The sequence below is a fragment of the Lagopus muta genome, chromosome 5 (genome assembly GCF_023343835.1).
Source record: "Lagopus muta isolate bLagMut1 chromosome 5, bLagMut1 primary, whole genome shotgun sequence".
Lineage (NCBI taxonomy): Eukaryota > Metazoa > Chordata > Aves > Galliformes > Phasianidae > Lagopus > Lagopus muta.
The window spans coordinates 24625377-24641734 of NC_064437.1; the positions used below are offsets into that span (position 1 = coordinate 24625377).

The window sequence follows — 16358 nt, forward strand, 5'->3', positions numbered from 1 at the left end:
CTCAAACACAGACTCCAACACGAGGAGTGCAGGGGGCTCCCATTCCTTTTCCCCCTTCCCTGCTTGTCCTGTTTACCCAGGGCGACTCATTTCCATGCCTGCGAGTTATGCAAAGGCAGCTGCTAATGTAAACGCCGCAGAAAGCCCTGGATTCGCTCCCACTGCTACTTTCCGAGAAGAGGGGGATATGTTTTCGGGGGCTGGAGCGGCGGAACGGCAAAAGGGAAGCAAAAACAACCCCCCCTCCTTCTGCCATTCCCCTAAACGGGACAGACGAAATATCGCAGAGCAGCTCAGCGGGGCGCTCGGCTTGTTTTTCCCCCTGCCCCGATTCTCTTGCCAGCTCCCTCCTCCTCGCAGCCCCATCCCCGGCCCCGGCCTGCCCCCGGCCCGCTTCCCGCTGCCCAATCAGTGCGGCGGGGCCGGCGCTCCGGCTCCATAAAGCGGCGGCGGGCGCGGCCCCCGGGAGCCGAGCGTGGGAGCCCCGCGCCGAGCCCCTGCAACCCTGCCCAGGTAACAGCACGGCTATGGGGGAGGGAAGCGGGGGGGTCCGCAGGGCTCAGCGGCGGGGTTGTCCCAGCAGATTCCCCCAGGGGAAGATTCCTCTTAGCCCTCGGGACGGGGGGTGGGGAGGAAAGAGGATAAGGGGCGGCTCTTGTTTTGTCTTCAAAACAAGCTCTCTGCTGTTCCCCCCCCCCCCCCCCTTTTTTTTTTCTATTATTTTTTCTTTCATTTCTTTCTTTCTCTGTCTTTTTTTTTTTTTTTTTTTTTTTTCTTTTCTTTTTCCTTTCGAGGCTCTCACTCTTTTTCCTTAAATAAAGGCAATCTCATTGGGAGATACGTGATGCTCCCCATAGCTCACCCCACCGAAGACCTCCTCCCCAAGAGAGGGGTCACATGAGGGGATTTTGATCCGAGAGGCTCTGGCATTTTTCAAGGCTCTCTGCATGAATATTCCTACTTGTTTTCCATTTCTGAGTTGCTGGCATTACCAATCCCACCGCAAATACGAGCGGACCCAACACACGTGGGTTGTTGGGAAGGTTGGGTTGGGAGCAGAGCCCCTCCATGGCAGCCCACTTTGGGGTTGCTGTGCTGCTTGTTGCTTTCCTCAGCCCTGGATGAGCCTTGTGTAACTTCAGACCAGCTGATCCGGGGAGGCAGCTGGGCTGGCAAGCCCTCCTTGCTGAAGCAAGCATATTAAGAAAGCCCCAGCTAAGCTTTCCTGCTCATTAGCCCTGCTCCAGAGCAGCGGCGAGCATGGGGGTGTTTGAGAAGTAAAAAGTTCACACCGGGTTCAGAAGGTGTTTTGAAGGCTGTTGCTTCTGGATAGGACCCTTGCCAAGGAGCAGGAGTTTGGGTATTAACAGGATGCATTGAAGGTATCAAAGCAGTTGCTAGGTTTTCCACCTTGGGCATGGGATGCGGAGTAGCATGGGATTGTGACTGATCTGCCTCTGTGAATAGAGCGTGGGGAAAAAAAACAACTGGGAGAGCAAGAAAGAGTCTCACTTTTGGGATTGGTTTTGGCATCCTCCCTGCAGGACAGCCCTCGTCAGCTCCGCAGCCATGGCCACCTCGGCGAGCTCCCACCTGAGCAAAGCCATCAAGCACATGTACATGAAGCTGCCGCAGGGGGAGAAGGTCCAAGCCATGTACATCTGGATCGATGGGACTGGGGAACACCTCCGCTGCAAAACCCGCACGCTGGACCACGAACCCAAGAGCCTGGAAGGTGAGAGGTGCGGGATTCGGAGTAGGTGCTTTTTTGGGAAGAGCTGAAGATGCTGCTCTTCGTCCCCCTCTGCTCACCTCCTGCTCCAGGTGCCCGGGGAGGAAGGTTCCCAGCTCTCCAGATGTGACATTGAGTGCCATGGCAGGGGTTGGGCACCAGGCCCGGCGGAGGGGGCTCTTGGCATGGGATCCGTGGCCCATTGACTCTCAAGTGCTCGTTTTGGCCGGAAGTAGTTTGGCAGAAAGTGGAAGGGAAAGAATGGAGCTATCCGGTGTAATTAAGAGCTTGTGTCCCTCAGAACAAACAGTCCCAGCTTACACAATAATAGCATTAGGATTTTCTCAGGTTGCCATGGAGCTGGCTGGAGACAGTTATGAAATGAAAATACTGTGTGTGACTGAGCAGAATTCTCTCTCTCTCTTTTCTTTTTTTTTTTTCCTTTTTCCCTCTAAGGGAGTGGTTGGCACATCTCTTTTGAAATCTCCGTGCTTCCCATCCTCCCACTTTCCCCCCAGGATACGGAGGAGATAACATAGCCTGGGTAGAGTTCACTGCAGCTCCCGCTGTGCTTTGACCCCCAGGATGGAGGGCACAAAGGCCATGCTGGCCATACTCCTCTTTTCCACATGAGGCTCAACCCTTGTGGCAGTGCATGTGATTTACTCTTCCCCAGTCCCCAGACATCCTGAATGAAAGCAAACTGGGTGCCCAGCTCACTCCATGGTGGTTGGGAGATGGGGATTGTCTTCAACGCTGCAGTACTGGCTTGGGCTTGGCCAGCAGCCCAGTGACTCGTGTTTTTCAGGGTGGCTGCAGAGCTGGGGAGTTGCCTTCTCTCATTTCTTACTTGCTTTGTGTTTCTACTTCCCTTATTTGCAAAAAAAAATAAATCCACAAAAGATCATCTGAGCTGGGATGAAACCCCTTCTAGTCCCATTGTCTATAAGTACTTGCACTTCCATAGCACTGAAGAGTGGTGGAGAGTCCATCCTCCTGGCACTGGTGGACCCTGGCTCACAGTGATTTGCTCTTCTCTTCAGATCTCCCCGAGTGGAACTTCGATGGCTCCAGCACCTTCCAAGCTGAAGGCTCCAACAGCGACATGTACCTGCGACCTGCTGCCATGTTTCGGGACCCTTTTCGCAAGGATCCCAACAAATTAGTTCTCTGTGAGGTCTTCAAATACAACCGCCAGTCTGCAGGTGAATGGACACACTACTGGTGTTTGTGGGGAGGGGATGCTGATAGAAGAAGGGGGCGGAAAAAGGAAGACCTATCCAAATGTTGTTCATGCCCTTCAGCATCGTGCATGGCAAAAATAGAGCGCTGGTGGTGATGATTATGGTGGAACACCTGGATTCTTCCCTTCACCAGTGCTGCTGGCACTCAGGCTGTAGATAAAGGAGAAGTGGGCAACGGAGGTGGCGGACCTAAAAAACCTTGTGCTGCTTTTCCATTACAGAGACAAATCTCCGGCACACCTGCAGGCGGATTATGGATATGGTGTCCAACCAGCACCCCTGGTTTGGGATGGAGCAGGAGTACACCCTTCTGGGAACAGATGGTCATCCATTTGGCTGGCCTTCCAATGGCTTCCCTGGACCCCAAGGTAACCTTTCAGGAGCCAGCAATGCAGTGTGTCAGGAGTGTTTGCTGCCTTGCTTGAGTTGTTAACCCTCTGACACAGCTTATGTTTCAAGCAAGACGAATGATTCAAGACCTTTCTAGTACTGAAAGTAGCAAGCAGGACAGTGGCAGGAACTAATTCACAAAACTAAGATCTTTATGGAAAGGCCAAAATGTTCACTGCCCTTTTCCAGATTTTGCTGTTCATTTATTAGTCTACAGGTGACATAAACTCTTGCCCAGTATGATGGAGTACAAGTCAATTAGTGTTCTGCTGTACCTGTGCTTTGCCATGAAAAATGGATGCTGAGCCTTGATCTTCCCCATGTGTGCTCTCTCTTCACAATATTTGAACCTTTTACCTTCTGGAAGCTCATGTTCTTCTTGCTTTCCATCTGTGCTGTTGCAGGTCCATACTACTGCGGTGTAGGAGCTGACAAAGCCTATGGCAGAGACATTGTGGAGGCCCACTACAGAGCGTGCCTGTATGCTGGTGTGAAAATTGGAGGAACCAATGCAGAAGTGATGCCTGCCCAGGTAAAATCTTGGGTGCCTTGTGGGGTGAGATGGTCCAGAAAAACTGTGGGTAAAAGGAGCTTTTGACTCGCCACTCCAAGCAGTGCAGCTTTGCTAGTGGTCAGAGTGTAAGGGAGTGGGAAGTGCTTTGCTGTGCCTGACTAAGCTCTGATTTGTCCTTCCTGTAGTGGGAGTTCCAGGTGGGACCATGCGAAGGGATTGAGATGGGGGATCACCTCTGGATAGCACGCTTCATCCTCCACCGGGTGTGTGAAGACTTTGGTGTCATTGTGTCCTTCGATCCCAAACCCATCCCTGGGAACTGGAACGGTGCTGGCTGTCACACCAACTTCAGCACCAAGAACATGAGGGAAGATGGGGGACTCAAGTAAGTCTTTTGAGATGGGCCAGGGCAGCAAGTTGGGCTTGGTAGCTGCAAGCTTTTAGCAGAGCTTTTGACTGCATGGTGGACACCATTATGGGGCTTGGCATTCTGCATGAGACTTTTTTTCTGGATTTCACTCTTTTTGTGTGTGTGTGTCTGTGTTTTTTGTTGAGATGTGTGTGTAGTATTACACTCCTGTTGGTGCTGGATTGGAAATTCAGTACAGGTGGAAGGATGAGCAGTTTGTAGGAGGCTGTGCAGCTCTTGTTAATAAACAAGCTAACTCAGCAAGAGCATTTTTTTATTTATAACTGTGATGAGAGTGACCACTTGCTTATGTCTGGGTCAGGCTGGACGCAAATGCCAGGTTTGTTTTCAATGTGATGATTTTGGAAATGTAAAACCCAGGTCACAAATGGGACTGGCATGCTCAGTGCAGACCTCACAGCACTGGACCTTGGTGGAGCTCTCCAAAGGGATTTGTTTGGGCAGCTCTGCTTTCTTGCCTTAATCTCAGTGGTGCTCTGAGATAATGAACCAGCCTGTGATTGTCAGCTTCCCTAATAGGACCTTGGGTTTAGAAATCTCTCTTCTGGGGGCAGATTTCGCCAGAGGCAGGGCAGAGACCTGGCCATGGGTCATTCCCGTGAGCACTGTCAGTGAACTCTATGAGGCCATGGGGATCCTTTTCCAAGAATCACACAGGTTAGAAGGGAAGCGAAGCCCCCCCATTGATAAGGACAGGGAAGTGGGTCGTAGGACATAATTCACTTGTGGATGTCAGGGGGAGGGATGAAGCTACATTCACTTGGACACAACAGCAAGAGCGGCTCACTCACCGAGCCTTCTCCTCTCCCCTGCTTCCTTCACAGGCACATTGAGGAAGCCATCGAGAAACTGAGCAAGCGTCACCAGTACCACATCCGTGCCTACGACCCCAAAGGAGGGCTGGACAACGCCCGGCGCCTGACGGGCTTCCATGAGACATCCAACATCCACGAGTTCTCCGCCGGCGTTGCCAACCGCGGCGCCAGCATCCGCATCCCACGCAATGTGGGCCATGAGAAGAAAGGCTACTTTGAGGACCGCCGGCCTTCAGCCAACTGCGATCCCTATGCTGTGACGGAGGCCCTCGTCCGTACGTGTCTCCTCAACGAAACTGGGGATGAGCCTTTTGAGTACAAGAACTAAGTGGAATCATGCCCACAGACACCGCCTTCCCCCCATGCTTCCCACACCCCTAAACTTCCCTTCTAGTTGTAATCCTGAGGGTACAAGATAACACACTTCGTGTCTCAGTAACTCTTGTTGTTTTGAGGTGGGGGAGGAGGGCAGGTTTAGTTTTAATGATGTCTATTTGTCGTTGACTCTTCAAAAGGCGAGAGGAGGAGCAGAGGGTGTTAGAGAATTTTTAACCACTGTTTTGTTTTACTGTTGTTGTTTGTTTTTTTTTTGTCTAATTCATCTGTACATCCGGTGGGATCCAATGGCTTCCAGGACAGGCTACACATAGAAAGAAGCCAGCAGACAAGAGGAAAGTGAAAATTACAGCTGACTTCCCCAAATTTGGGTGTTAGACCCAACGCTGGTGCTCTGTGGGCTGATGGTTCTCAAGGCATAGCATCCCAAGAAGGGCAGGGAGGAGCTGAGATGAGGCCCCGCTCTGTCTTGGGGTGTGATGGGGAAGTCTTCAGCCTCTTGGCACTGTCAGATTTCTAGGATTCTTCTTGGCATTGAGCGTGTGGTGTAGGAGCACTTAGGAAAGCTCCTTGTTCTGTCATTGGAAGTCAACTGATCTCCTGCTCATAACACAGAGTGAAGTAGTATTTTTCTATTTAAATGTAAAAACAACAAAAAAAAATTATATATGAAAGTGGGGGGTTTTGTGTTTCTGGTTTTTGGGTTGTTTTTTTTTTTTCTTTTGAAGAAGAAAAAGATGATGTCCCAGGGACTTGACCACAAGAGTGGGCAGAGCTCATGGGGGTGCTGCCAGAGGGCCTTCAGGTGGGACTGAGGGAGAGCTTGAAGGGCTCAGTGGGGAAGACTCAGAGGAATGCAGCTTGCAGGAGGCAATTCCCAGACCTGGGAAGCCCACAGGAACGTTTATCACTGTAACTCAAGTAGCCATGAAGTGCTTGTGTGGATGAGGGGGAGGAAGGTGTTCAGAACGAGGAGTTGGCTGGTCAACTTCACCATGTTCTGGACAGAGCTGTGGGTGCTTCACTTTCCGGTGGGGTTAGCACGTCACTAAAGCAGGGCTTTTGATAAATGAAATTTTAGATGACTTTTTTTTTTTTCTTGTAATGTACTTAGTTTATAAAACTGAGTGATTTTACAGAGACCGTCGATGTCACTGTTGTGTCCTGGCTATGGGACTGCCTGCCTCCGCTGATTGTGGCTGGGAGAAGGGGAAGGATCCATCCCTCCCAGGCAGCCCTGTGCCTCCCAGCTCGGGCTGGGGGTTCAAACGTTCCAGGATCTTACACTTTGGGTATCTTAGATGGTGCCAGTTATATTCCGTTGCATTTGGACTTCTTCCGAATAGTTTTTTTATAATTAAAAAAAAAAAAGAGAGATTGAAATGTTAATTCTGACTTCTTCCTCCTTTCTGTGCTTCCTGGCAACTTCTTTTGTATGTGTTTTGTCTTTACTTAAAGGTAATTTTACCCTGATACTGGGAAGGTTTTGGCTTTTCATTTGCGGGGTGGGTGGGAAGGAGGGGACAGTCAGAACCTGTGTTGCCCATGTCTTCTCTTGGGGCTGTTGGTTCTCTGGGGTAGGGGTTCTCTGTGGTCCTGCTGTGACTTCAGTGGGGGGAGTCTCTGTGTGGGGGTATGTGGGGCTTTGTGGACATCCATGCACACAGCCCCTAGGGTGTTGAAAGTAAAGTGGCAGCAAATGCTTTGGAAAAAGGAGCATGGTGTATGGTACGCTTAGGCAACCCTGATGGTGGGAGTGGGATTCAGTCCTTTGCTGCTCCTGTTGCCTTGCACATAAATGTAGCACAAGTGCTTGATGCTTAATGGTACCTCGTGTTCTCAGCTGACAGAGCATTTACCCACTGGCTTGGTAATTACCCAGATGAAAAAAGCCTGAAACAATGAGCACTGTGCTGCAAAATGGCTCTTCTTATAATTATATATGGAAAAAGGCTGCCAGGAATTAGAAGGAAAAATCCCTGCTCTCCTTCAGCCACTGTTGTCTGACTTTTTGCCTAAAGCTTGCAGGCTGAGCCTGCTTTGCAGCCACCTGAACACCATTTCCTATGCACTGGTGGGAAAGACCAGCTTTGCAGAAAATCTAGAGCTTGAGAGCTTTTTGCTCTCCAGAGCTGCTCTGCTTTCCTCCATGATGTTCCTGGGACAACTTGATTGCTGTGTAGTGCAGCCAGTGACTCACTGGTCCATGATGGGGTGATCACTGATACAAAGCTGGCCATGTGCAGCAGCCCATGCACTTTTGCAGGTGTGAAGTGCTGGAGGATGATTTGAGGCTCAGCATTGCAGCATCCTTCAGCCAGAAGCCCTTGCCTGTATAAAGCAAGGCACTGTCCCTAGAGGTATTCAAGACCCGTGGAGATGGGGCACTAAGGGACACGGTCAGTGGGCAGGTAGGGAAGGGTTGGGGTTGGACTTGGTGGTCTCCATGGTCTTTCCAACCTTAGTAATTCTGTGATTCTATGATCTGCATTTCTGCTGCCACCCTGGGTTTGCCTTACCTCTGCATGCTTTGCTCTGAGGCTGAAAGATCAGAGGTGGGCTTGCGGTCAGTGGCTGCCCCAGAGGTGACTCCTCCTTTCCTCCCATTGCAAGTGAGATGCTGTAAGGCTGATTGCTTGCAGGAGCAGCAGTGCAAGAGGGCTCTTTTTTTCCCCTTTTTTCCTCCCCATCCTGGCCTGCCCACAGCCTGGCACAGCCAGGCTATTTTGCTTTCATAAGCTGCATTATGTAAGCTGGTCTCGAGCAAGGACGTGGTGCCAACTTGGTGTTGGGAAGGAGCCACATTCCTGTGCCGCGGGGTCTAATCCCTGCCTGCAGCAAAAGCTGGGCTGCAGGAGGAACAGGAAAGCTGCGCCTTGCTTTCCCATCTCTCACCCCAGGTGGAGGAGCCTTGCAGAGCCATCGCTCCCTTTGTCAACAGGCTGTGCCCAGCGTTCCACTTTGCAAATCTCATCCTCAGCAGCACTGGGGGCTGGCCCAGGCTTGCACAGCACACCTCGGGACCTTTCTCTCCTGCTGTGTTTGTTGAACTCTCTGTGCTCTGCAGCTTCAGTTACACTTGTTTGGAAAGGCTCAGGGGGAGGAACATGGAAGCAGAGACTTCCACAGTGCTAGCCAAAAAGACAGGGGCAAAGGTGAGCAGCATAGGATGTAGAGCTGTGTGGTGAGCAGACAGGATTGCATGATGAGGAGGTGGGGTGCAAAGCCTAGGAAAGACCATGGGACTGTGGAATGGCTTAGGTTGGAAGAGACCTCAGACGCCATCCAGTTCCAGCCCCTGCCTTGGTCACTTACTGCTAAAGCAGACACTGGGGTAGGTCGCCCAGGGCCCCATTCAACCTGACCTTGAACAGGAATGGGGGATCCACAACCTCCATGGTGCATGGGCCAGGATCTCCAGCACAGATTGCCCCCGGGGTGCCATGTCTGCAGGACAGCCCTACCCCTGTCAAACCAATGGGCAGCTTGGATGGGACATTGGGCAGCCTGATCCATGAGATGCATCCCTCCCATGGCAGGGGGTGGGAGCTACATGATCACTGAGGTCCCTTCCAACCCCAGCCTATGACTGTAGAATCACAGAATGGTTTGGGTTGAAAGGGACCTCAGTGATCATCTAGCTCCCACCCCTTGCCATTGGCAGGGCAGCATGCTGGGAACCTGTCCTGCATCTACCTGTGCATGCAGTGCAGGATGGCACCGCCTGCTCGGCAGGGCTCTAGGGCTTCTTCGGCCCTTCCACTGATGAGCTCCAGGAGCTCATTTGGCCAGGCACGGCCATACAGATTCAGAAGATTTGCTCTTATTCCCCTTGGGTTAAAGCTGGCAGTAATGCCTTGACCTCTTCAGGTCTTGTGGGTAGACCATGGAAGCTGAATCATCAAAAACTATGCAGTTGCTCTGAAACACAGGATATTTTCAGCCCATTTTCCATCCAGATAGATAACACATGCAGGGTGATTAACTGGCTCTATTTTCTTCCACCTCTCCATGTGGCTGGCTCTCCTGGCACAATACCCGTTCTCTCTTTGAAATGCTTTCAGTGCAGGATGGCTGCCTTCCCTCCTGGCACACAGCTGGGCTGGCACTCACTGAGGGCTGCCAACCTGGAAGGAAGTGGCTCATTAGAAGGGCAGCATGAGCTTGCATATGGACAGATACAAGACAACATGGTCCTCTCTAACCAAAAGCAGCTTTCCCCATTGCACCTTGCAAGGAGCAGCCTGGGCTTCCTGGAGCTGCCACACTGGAGAGGGTTGTGTTGTCACAGCAGGAAGGAACTGCACAGGGTTTATTGCCCACTCCTGCCCCATCCCTAGGCCAGGGTGGGTGTGCTGGGCTCATCGTTCATTTGCATTAACATTTTTCCTGTGCTGCTGACATCTGCTGATCCCAGATTGCTTTCCGACCATCAAACCCTATGTGGCAAGAGAGAATTGAAAGAGTGGGAGACACCTCATTAACTTTTACTCTACCCTGTATCCTCTAGCAGGGACAAGGAGGAACATTATTTTGCTTGCCATAGGGGGGGGAAATAGGATGCTTATGTGGTAGGCAGGGGAGCATGGCTGTCTGCGATGAGCCTGGCAGCTGTGTGCACCAACACAACCTGGGTTCTGAAGAGCCCCACAATGAGCGACACTGTGGGATCCCATTTTGGCTCCTGGACACAGGATGGGGACCATTTGGTTCTTCCTCCCCAGCTCACAGCTTCCCAGCTGTGCTGAAATAGCCAAGCAAAGCTTGGGCAGCAAGGTTCTCCCCAATGGGCATCCGCTCTCTTCCTTAATGCCCCCAGCTGATGTTTTACAGGAGCTGCAGATGTTCAGCATCCAAGGGTGTTCTCTCCCTAGTGGGCTTTCTCCAGGCAGGGAGCCAAGTGAGCAAGCAAAGAACAAGATGGTACTGGGGAAGCAGTCTGATTTTACTCTAGCTATATCTGGTACTTGAGCTGAGCAGAGATTGGTCTCAGAGAGACCACCTGCAGGCAGCTGTGCATTTTCCAAGCAGTGTTCCATCTCAGACCCAAAGAAACATTGTGTCAGCAGCAGTTTGGGGTTTTCCTCACAATCTCTGGTGGAGATAACTCCTTTCCCTTCAAGTGCTGGACACCTTTCATTTATCCATCCTAGCTTTCCCATGCAAACAGGGCGTAAAGAGCAAAAATAGAACACGGGTGGTGCTTTCCTTAGCTTCCAGCTGCACTGCTCTGGGAAAGAGGGACAGGGTGGGAGATGGGCAGAGATGGGGCTGCATCCTGCCTGGCTGGCTCCCAGCCACTCTGCACTGCAGGAGGTGCTTCCGTGGGAAGGTGACTCCACCTGGGAGGTGTGACACTGAGGCTGGGGCAAGGCAGGAGGAACAAAGCTCCTTTTGTTGCACTTCCCCTGCCCCGCTGAGTTTCCTGAAGCTGTGCCAGTGAGATGCCGGCTGTGCCATCATAAGGCTGGCTGAACAGGGCACCTCTGTGCCAAATCCTAAATAGGTACAGCAAGATAAGGGGATTGACAAGGAGCATCCATACACATGGGTCTGGGACATGGAGAGTGTCAGCATGTGGGTGAGCAGTTGTTACCAGCGTCACCAACATGCCAACCTTGCTCAGCACCATGCTGTTCTGGCCACATAGAAGGAACTTGATGGGTCTGTCCAGGTGTGGGATGTAGCTGAGCTTAAGAATGCCAAAATCCACCCAGCATGCTAAAACCTCAATTCCAAAGCAGCTCCATCCACCACAACAAAACTCCTTAAAATCTGACCTTATCATGGAGGCCAGAGAGGATACAGCAGTACTTAGGAACATCTCTGGCTCATCACAACAGGTTAAGGGGGATGCACGGTCCTGCACTCTTTGGAGATGGGCACATCCATCCCGTCCCTGCAATGCCATACACGGTGCATGGTGCTTCTCCATGTATCTGAAAAACCCCTGGGATGGTGAGAGTTAATCCTTGCTTCCAGCTGCCTTCCTCCAGCACTATGCAGGAAGAGGGGCTGCCTGGGGGAGGAAAAAGCACTGTGTTCAGACCTTTTACCTAATTTCCAAAGGTTCAGACCTGACAGCCTTAGCAACAAGAGCTGCCAGAATCTGCACTGCTGGCTGCCTTCATGCACAGCCCACATCCTTGATACAGGGACACAGCAGCACCCATCTCAGCACTGACTCGATGCCTCCTTACCCACAGGAGCAGCCAGAAGACACAGTTCTGCTTGCTCCTGTCCTGAGGTGTGCGAGGATCACTGCCCTGCATTTGAAGCACGAAAGATTGCCTCTACTACACACAAATACATTTCCCTCTGATTTGAGCCAGGAAAACTAGAAATTAGCATGGTGGTGAGAACCCAAGGAGTTGCCCTATATATGCGTGAGGCACTTTGCAGCAGACGAACAGAGTGTGACCCAAAGGAACTCAAGTCCTAAAGTGTTTTCCCTTGGCCAAGGCCAAAGAAACCTTTGGAGAAAACCAAGAGTTATAGAATCATTAAGGTTGGAAGAGACCATTGTCATCATCAAGTCCAGCCGCCATCCCCACCAATCACATCTCCAAAAAAAATAAATAGATCAGGGATTCCTACAATCCTAACCCAAGGACTTTGGGCTAGGAAGATAGAGGCTGCAAACGGTTCTTGTTATGCCCATAGCTAGCCAATTCTTCTTCTGTATTCATTAATGGAACTATTAGTGCTGCTCTAGTTATCCAGTCCATCTCCAAGCCCAGCCCATCCTGGAGGTATTTAACAGGGTCTTTATGGTGCAAAGACCCAAGGGATCTCAGCTCTACTCCCCACAAACATTCTGAGCAACCAGAATCTTTTCCTAAGGAACAGATGAGTATTTCAGAAGCAACAACAGAGCTGATTTAATTACAGCTGAACTCTGTTCCTGAGATCTTCATGATCAATCAAAGCTTCAGCAAAGCAATTAAGTTTGATTATGCCCATGTTAAAAATCCTCCTTGTGTAGTAGGCAGCATCTTCCCTAGGTGCTTCTTCCTTGATGAGCCGTGCATTTAGCAGAGCATGGGCTTCAGCAACTCCGCAAGCCCAATTAATTCTCCCATCACTAAGAGCTCCCCAAAGCTACACTCCTACTCTCTCTCTGCTTGTGCATGGCCATGCGTGCTCGTGGACTCCATCCTAGAGAGGAGCATGTCATTCCAACAGCATTATTCATTTATCTTCAAGTCAGAACTGCTATTCAAGAAGAGGGTTGATATACTCCAGAGGAAGCTACCTTTGTGTTTCCTCAAGACTTGCTGTGCCCAAGGGCTTTCTGTGCATCCTCATACATCTGAAGAGGTATACAGAGCAGTGGAACCCAGCTCACCCCTCAGGAGACGCATGCTGAGAGGATCAGTTTCCCTCAGATCTTAACTAGCCACAGACCTGGATATTAGGCTGTCAGTACTCTAATTTAGGGAGCGTAAAGGAGTTTGATGCTTTTAGTCCATTTGTCTTATATCCACCAATTGCAATATTTCTATGTGTCCTTCAGTGCAAGGTTCTCAGCAAACAGACTATCCTGGCACTTACCTGGCAACAGCCACAAGACAAACTAGATTTGGAGGCAGATAGCTCTTTAGGAAGGCAGCAGCAGGAGAGCTGTTGTAAAACATGACCTAGTGCCACATTGGATAGGAGCAGTTTCCCACCATTTCCCTGTTTCTTCACCTCATTTACAGGCTATGCACTACAAGGTTTGTGCAAAAGCCCTTGAGTTGGGAGCATCTCTCTCGGCAGGAGCCTGCAAGCATAGAGCAAACAGGAGTCAGACTGCTTGCAAGCAGCTTTCTTTCCTTAAGGAATCACTGGAATATGAGTAGGATCCTTATCACACTAGATTCATCCAAAGGACAAGGCCGTATTAATTGTTTGCAGAACTCCAGCAAATAAACAGCATTGCTCCTGATTCCTTTTTGCCTGCCACTGTCACCGCAATGGTCAAACCAAGCAGGAGCTTGGTGACAACGTTTGGTAAGGAGTGGACCATGCCCAGCACCCCAGGTGGCATGGACAGGCACAATGGAAACTTATGCCTGTAGCCTCTAAATCACATACGGGAGAAGAAAACAATCCATTCTAAGGGTATAAAGGCAGAGGAGAGTCAAGGCAAGCAGAGATTTTCCCTTGAAACCACTTACAGTGCTCTGAAGTAAGGTGGGGGAAATCAGAAGACGGTAATGCAAGACTAAGGAAATACAGCGATGGTGTAATGCAATGGAAAGCACAGCAACAACGACAGAGTAGTAAGGCATGCAAGTGAGAATTCACTCAAATACAACAGCTGTAGGCACAGAAACAATGAAAAGAAAAGAAGCTGCTTACCTTTGGAAGGCCACAGATAGACAGGAACCTCCAGCATGACATGCCCTCACCTCCACTACCAACCCTTAAATGAGGGCTGGGAAGGGGTGGATCCTGGCTTCAGCCCTTCCATCACTCAGATTCATTGCACACACCTGAGCTACCCAAGGTTGGCCCTGCCTTCCCACCAGGTGCTCAATCACTGCTTCAGGCTGTGACTCGGTATTTCCACTACAGATGGCAATAAGGTATGAGTGCAGGGCTTGGCTCCCTTCCTAAGGGATGGTCAGCCTGGAGAACTGAAGTGAGAGACCAAAAGCCACCAAGCCCTCCTGTGCCCCAAAATAAATGCAAGGTGACATGAGGAATTGCTGGTGTCCTCCTGACCTCTTCACTGCCTGTTGAGAGCCCTCTGTGATCTCCTAAAAAGGAGAGAGAAAATTGCAAGCACCATTCTTTGTCTCCAAGTAGACTAAATATCCCCCAAAAATACATTATTCCAACTGGAGCGCTTTGCCCAGCCATTGTGGATCCCTGGAGAGTTGTCTGGGTGGTTTCTGCACTCATGGACTTGCAGGGCTCTGCCTGGGGCTGGGGAGGGAAGGGTGCTTGCTGGGCACAGCGCGTGGCAAAAGCTCGTGTTGACGCTGGCCACAATGCTGGCTAACCAGAAGGGCTCATGTCTGCAACATTTCAATCTCGGGCTAAATTTAAACACTGAAAGAAGCCCAGAAAACAGCCCAACCCTCATCTGCTGTGGCCGCCTCTCGCCAGCCCTCCCTTTGGCAAGGAAGGAGCTTTTGTTTCGCCTGCTCTCGGGGCCAGCTCAGAATAATACCACCAGCGAGACCCTCCCTGTCCCATACAATGCAACAGCGTGCTCAATTCCCAGCTGTGTGCCATGAGGAAGTGCCCGGCGTGCTGCTGCCCTTCCAGATGTGTGGCCATGTGGAGCTCTGGCTCTGAGGCAGAGCTGGAACAGGAGCACAAGGTGTGGGACCTGCAGTGGGATGGGGTCCCTGCGGTGCTGGGAAGTGCAAGCTCTCTCTGCTCTGGAGGTCCATGGGGTCCATTTTTGGGCATCCAGGCATAACAGGAACGTGTTGCCCAGCTGCACCTCATGATGCTTCTCATGCTTCCCATCACCCACCACCTTTGCTTCCTGCCCACTCCTGGAAAAGGCCTGCAGATCAGCAGGATCCTCCTGCTGTTATTTTTACGCAGTTTGCTGAGGACACAGAGATAGTGGGTGCTGACAGGAACCTGGCTGCAGGCTGGGACTGCGCTGGGCTTTCATGTGTGTTTATAAGTAAAGGGAGGTGGGAGGGGACAAGAGCACACAGATGTGATGGGAGACCTCGTGCTAAAAGTGAGCATGGAGAGAACTCGCATTCTGGCACTCTGTTGACTCCCCCCCAGCCATCACTGTGCTGGGCAGCCCAGGGCAGTGGTGGGGTCACCATCCCTGGAGTTGTTACAGAACTGTGGAGATGTGGTACTGAGGGACGGAGGCAGTAGTAGGGATGGGCTGGGGTTGGACTCGGTGATCTTGTAGGTCTTTCCCAATCTTACGATGCTCTGACGTACAGAGCACAGACCTGCTGTCTGGATCTGTCAGAGCTGCTCAGGGCTTACTCTGACTCACATCCCTTATTCATTCCAGGGCAGGGCTGCCCCAGCAGTGTGGGCTGTGCTCCCACAGCTTCCTCTCCTGCGGCTTTTCTGTCAGTATCACTCCTTCTGCTTTAAATTAAAAGTCAGGGCTAAGAGAAGACATGGGCAAAAAAAAGATAATAATTAGGAGATGGGGGCAGCCCTGTGCTGGAAGCAGGCAGCAGGAGGAGGAGGAGGGTGGGGGGGAGTGAGGTCAGCCACGGTCACGTGCAGGCTTTGGTTTCGGCACAGCCAGCGTGTTTGTATGGCAGGAGGGTGCGACATGGTCTCCCGCTTCCAGGAATCCTCCGAGCACAGGATACGTGTGGGGAGAGGGTAAACATGATACAATAGCTGGCCTGTAACTTGATCAGCTCCCTGCATTAGCTGCTCCCTGCGCTGGGACCTCGGTGCCTTCTCATGGCGGCAGGGCATGAGGTGGCACGTCCCGGGGTGCAAGGCATACAGCAATGAGAGCATCAATAGTTACATTCATTAGTTCAATCTCCAGCTATATTCTTCAGTTCACACTCTGGAAAAATAGGGTCTGGTTGATTTTATGAGCTTGATTGCTTTGCTGCAGGAGCAGCAGGAAGTTGCTGGACAGACTCTACGGGGAGCAGGGTGGGTTTCTCCCCTGCCCGCTTTGTTTGTATTTTTAGAGTGCGCCGCAGGCATGAAGTCCCTGTGGCAAGTGGAATTCCAGCCTGCAGCCCTGCTCCATGCATCCATCCTGCTCCTCCAACAGCCAACAGCTGAGCCGGGGCTCAAGTGTCCCAGATGCCAGGGTTTGGGGCTGAGCGATGGCACTGGCAATGGGCTGTGAGTGAGTCCCATAGTGCGCAACGAGCTCTCAGCATCAGCGGGGTGTGATGCAAGAAGGATGCTTCACCGTGGAGTGACATCACCAACTGGCTGC

At 51.3% G+C, this 16358-nt stretch overlaps 1 protein-coding gene and 1 long non-coding RNA gene across 2 annotated transcripts; one reads left to right on the forward strand and one right to left on the reverse strand.

Moving 5' to 3' along the window:
• The first annotated feature begins 384 nt into the window (after window positions 1-384).
• GLUL (glutamate-ammonia ligase) lies at window positions 385-5716 on the forward strand. The gene is made up of 7 exons (XM_048945937.1): window positions 385-513; window positions 1545-1735; window positions 2776-2937; window positions 3198-3344; window positions 3771-3898; window positions 4066-4265; window positions 5135-5716. The coding sequence occupies exons 2-7, from the start codon at window positions 1570-1572 to the stop codon at window positions 5451-5453; spliced, it is 1122 nt and encodes a 373-aa protein (XP_048801894.1). The 5' UTR covers window positions 385-513; window positions 1545-1569; the 3' UTR covers window positions 5454-5716.
• LOC125693716 (uncharacterized) lies at window positions 5700-13848 on the reverse strand. The gene is made up of 3 exons (XR_007377214.1): window positions 13808-13848; window positions 9158-9588; window positions 5700-7792 (listed from the first exon to the last, which is right to left on the reverse strand). It is a non-coding gene; the product is annotated as an uncharacterized LOC125693716 (long non-coding RNA).
• Window positions 13849-16358: the final 2510 nt, after the last annotated feature.